General features: G+C 50.3%; 1 protein-coding gene across 1 annotated transcript; it reads right to left on the bottom strand.

The window, feature by feature from the left end:
- Positions 1 to 1,423: 1,423 nt before the first annotated feature.
- TGME49_306692 (hypothetical protein) lies at positions 1,424 to 2,201 on the bottom strand (the record flags this gene model as incomplete). Its single annotated transcript, XM_018782498.1, has 2 exons — positions 1,424 to 1,555; positions 2,094 to 2,201. 2 exons carry the CDS (start codon positions 2,199 to 2,201, stop codon positions 1,424 to 1,426), a joined length of 240 nt encoding a protein of 79 aa, XP_018636188.1.
- Between the last annotated feature and the right edge of the window lie 1,977 nt (positions 2,202 to 4,178).

Below are 4,178 nucleotides of genomic sequence, written 5' to 3'. Positions count from 1 at the left end.
TCGAGTCTCATGAGCCTGGTGAATCCAGAAACACACGCGAGATTGATATCACAAACCCTGACAGGACATCAAACCCTTCTCAGCAGCTACTACAGAACACACGCCATTCCCGCCGACAGTTGCCATCCCCATCGGCTGGTAAGCAGGCAAGAAAATCCATATTGGAATGCGTTGGCAGGTTTGCTTCCGCATGCGCCACATGTGCCATCTAATTGATATTACGTCCATGCGCAGCATCACAGCGGGTTGGCCGCGGCACGCATCCTGCAAGGAGGAATTGGCTTGTCGGCAGCGGCGTTTCGTTTCTGTTCAGCACCACATGTACGACACGAGACGTACGCGGTATGCTAACGGCGCTCTAGCCACATGTCATAATACCTGCTTCTGGGTTCGCCTCGTTCTCCTCTCCCATTTTCACTGCCTGCACCCAGGTGGTACCGGCTCATAGACGACTTCTACCACCCAAAGCAGCACCGTGTCTGGATTTCAAGTCATTCCCTACCGCCCGAAGCTCCAGGTGCGCGCGACACGTGTTATTTCGACTCAGGCTAGGCTGATAGGCCGCGTCCGGAATTATGATGTAGGGACAGCGCCTGGCACCTCCACAGGGCTCAAGATGGCACATGTTTCACCCATGAAAAATATGTGTGACTGGAGTCCAACGCGTCTTAACACCCCGGCCATTCAATTGACCAATGACAAAGTCAGGACATTGCAGCGCTCGATAGTGTGTCCGGTTACCACACCGGTTGAGTGTCAACACTGGTTTCGGTCGCAAGCAGCGCCATGATACGCCGGTGATCAAGGAAACACAAACAAGATCCAGGACGGCGAACCACGCACCAAACGTCGACAAAGAGCAGCGGACATTCACGTGTAAAAAGCACCACAGCCACCCCCGATGAACTCCTGTACCCACAACTGCCTGGTGGTACAGGGTTCAGAACGGTAAATGCACACCATACATCCATCACACGTATAGAAATGAAAAAAATGCTGTCGATGAAGACGTTACGCTGCATATTCCGATTGGATGCTGGCCTCATGCAGAACGCATAAAGGACTCATCGTATTTCATGCTGGCAGAAAAGTGGGAGACCTAGAGACTTTCTGCCATTTTCTGGACGGAATACACGACCTGTTATTTGTGTGCGACCACACGCTCCCGAGTCATGGGAGAGAAATTCCATAGTAGTGATCGGTTGTCATTCACCTCGACCTCGCTACCTTGTCATACACCAGAGACACAGCAGCAGCATCGGGCGAACACTACAGGCATTCGCTTGCCTTCGCCTACACTCCTCTGCCCCGGACACCATTCAGAACATTTCAACAGAGACCACTGGTTAAACAATATTGGTTCAGAGTCATTCGGCCAGTCTCATAATTAAGGACGCATAGCGGACATGATAACACCACAAATTCACTGGTTTGAAATTATCGTCTGTTGCCCCTTGTCACCTGTACATAAGAAGCGCGTAGCAGAGCCAAGATTCTCAATACCAGACGCCCACAGTAGACGTCTCCTAATGCAGTCTGTTACAGTCCCTACTTTCTTTTGCAGACAAACAACGACAGTTGCCGTCCATTCCACACGTTGACGTATCCGATCTAACCCGGCTGCCACGCAACAAATCTAATCCACGTTTCTTACAACCCAGAAGTACAGTATTATCTTCAGACAGACCAAGGACACCCTAGTCTGATAGTGTGTTTGCACCGGCGATGCCACCTGCTACGTCTCATGCAACTTGCCACCAGTTCTTATTTACTGTCTGCATTGATATCACAAATCGCGTCCTACCAGAACTCCGACCTGAATGTACTGTCACCACCTTGTCCCTTTCAGCCAATGCCTATGCTCATCACCATGCGATACAATACACAATTCATACCGAGCCTCACAGTATGGTCAAATATGGCCAACCTTAAGAAATCATTGACCTTCCAAAAGAGCGCCATGCTGCTGACGACGCTCCGTGCCACCGTCTAAAGTCTCCTAAACACAAGGCCCCACGACACCTCAAAAATAACATGAAAGTCTATTCGCTGAAGCCCCACAGCACCCAATTGGTGCAGGTAAGCCTGCTTACCTCATAATCAGTGTGTAGGACCGCGTGTGAGATGTTTCTGCGGGATCGAACACCCATCGTACATTGTTGAGGGCGTATCAACTGCTGTCCAAAAACTGTCATCCCCATCCCGTACCTTCATTCGCTGAAGCACACGGCCATGTCTCAGTCGAGCTCTATAATGGAAACGAACGCTGGAATTATCGAGGAGCACCAGCGATTCCTGCTACGAACCCAACGTTGGCAACTCGGTACAACGCAGCACGCAGGAACTGACGAATATGAGCTGTCTTCCTTTCCAATAGGTATCACCCCAAAGGCTTGGCACCATTGGTCACCAACGAGCCAGGAATGTATTTTTCTTCAGAACTGTAGCCCCCCGCCTGCCGCATTCGCACGAACCCAAACGGTAGAGTATCAGGCTACAATGGCGGTATCGCAAGTTTGTCCAGCTGTGATGCATCTGTTGCGCTGCCTCCTCAGACTAGAGACCAGCTTATTTGCACGCCACAATGAGTTCAAGAACGCTCCAGCGAGTCTCCCCATTGCGACACAGTCACCCAGCAAAGTGTCCAGGCGCAAGCAGAGGCACAGGTGCAACTGCTCCTCTGGTCCTGCTGCCTGGTGTCTGTCATCCTCCATATCACTTCATGTGCACCAACAGCTCCAGAATCGTCCGCTGACCCACTCACCACAAATTATGGAGGCACAAGGGCTGTCTGACGTGGCATGTCAACTGTTGAGTCAGTCCGAATTATCTATCTTTGTGTTCGTCAATCCGCTCAGTTGGTCTCCTGTTGGACTGGTAAACGCTAGGAAGACTCACGCGCAGCTTTGGCAGACAATTGAATCATGACCACATAAATCATACATCCGAAGGATAAAAAAACCTGCAGAGCGGAACAAATACGGTGTGTGTTGTCTTATACACGACCGTAAGGTGAACGACCACGGATGCACCGCGGTCAGAAGCAACCGTCCGCAATTTGCACCGCATTCGCCGTAACGTGTATAATATCAATATACGTGTATATATACACCCTCCATGAGAACGTACCCTTGAAAGCCGGTGAAACGGTCGGCGCAGTGGTTGAAAAGCAGGCCACGCAATGCATACGAGTGACTCTTCTTGTTGCACGAAGGGTTTCCGAGACGCCCACGTTCCTGTCCTCTGGATCGGCGTTATTTTTTTTTAACTTATTGAGTCGATAACAGCGGCGATCGCCAGGCCACCACTGCGCTCACGGGAAGCAAGACATCAGCGGGTACATGGAGGTAGCTATGATCTCGAGTGTGATGGAGTAGGGGACCAAAGGGCAAGCATTTGGCACGATCTGACATCATGGCCGCCTCATCATGAGTGCACTATACTTCCACGGTATCATGGTTCTTTTGAGAACTAGCAACGTTTTCGATGTAATTCTGAATACAGCGGTTCGGCAACATATTTACACGTCAGAAACATTAAGCTCTTAAAGACCGGCGAATAAGGCTGCATCTCTGGAAGTCCACCCATTTACGGCCACTCCTTCCTCGCATCATCCCCGTATACACGGCGATCGCTGGCACACTTCTGCTTCACATTTGCCTTCTCCACTCCAACACCGGTTACTATAGTCAAGTTGGTATCAAACACGTGTTGTGTAGCCCGCTCTGAGCTCCCGCGGCAGTACGTACAAGTCACGTCCCTCATCTGCGTTCTTTCACGATTCCTGTTTCACGTTGATCTGCGCGTGGAAACGACAAAGCATCGGTAACGAAGCAGATCTGCGCCAGGATACGCCAGGATGTGTAATACGTGACTCACAATCCAAAATGAGGTCTGCAACAATAAATCACACCAACCAACAGCGCATCAACAATATATCACCAGCTTCCTCTACACTATCTTTGTATGAGTCATATGAGCTTCTTGAAATACAGGGACGGCAGAAGCGATGGACAGTCTGTTGCTGGAACACAAGCATTTGAATATCCAGAGACGAAATCCCAAATGGCGCTTCCTAACATCACACTGCCAACCTACCAAGTACTCGTTCGCTACGACACGCTTAATACAGGTGCCACAGCGATGTGAACGGAGGAAATGTGACTCATCAAGCACAA

Source organism: Toxoplasma gondii, chromosome IX (genome assembly GCF_000006565.2).
Source record: "Toxoplasma gondii ME49 chromosome IX, whole genome shotgun sequence".
Taxonomy (NCBI): domain Eukaryota; phylum Apicomplexa; class Conoidasida; order Eucoccidiorida; family Sarcocystidae; genus Toxoplasma; species Toxoplasma gondii.
This window is presented reverse-complemented; position numbering and strand designations above follow the sequence as displayed.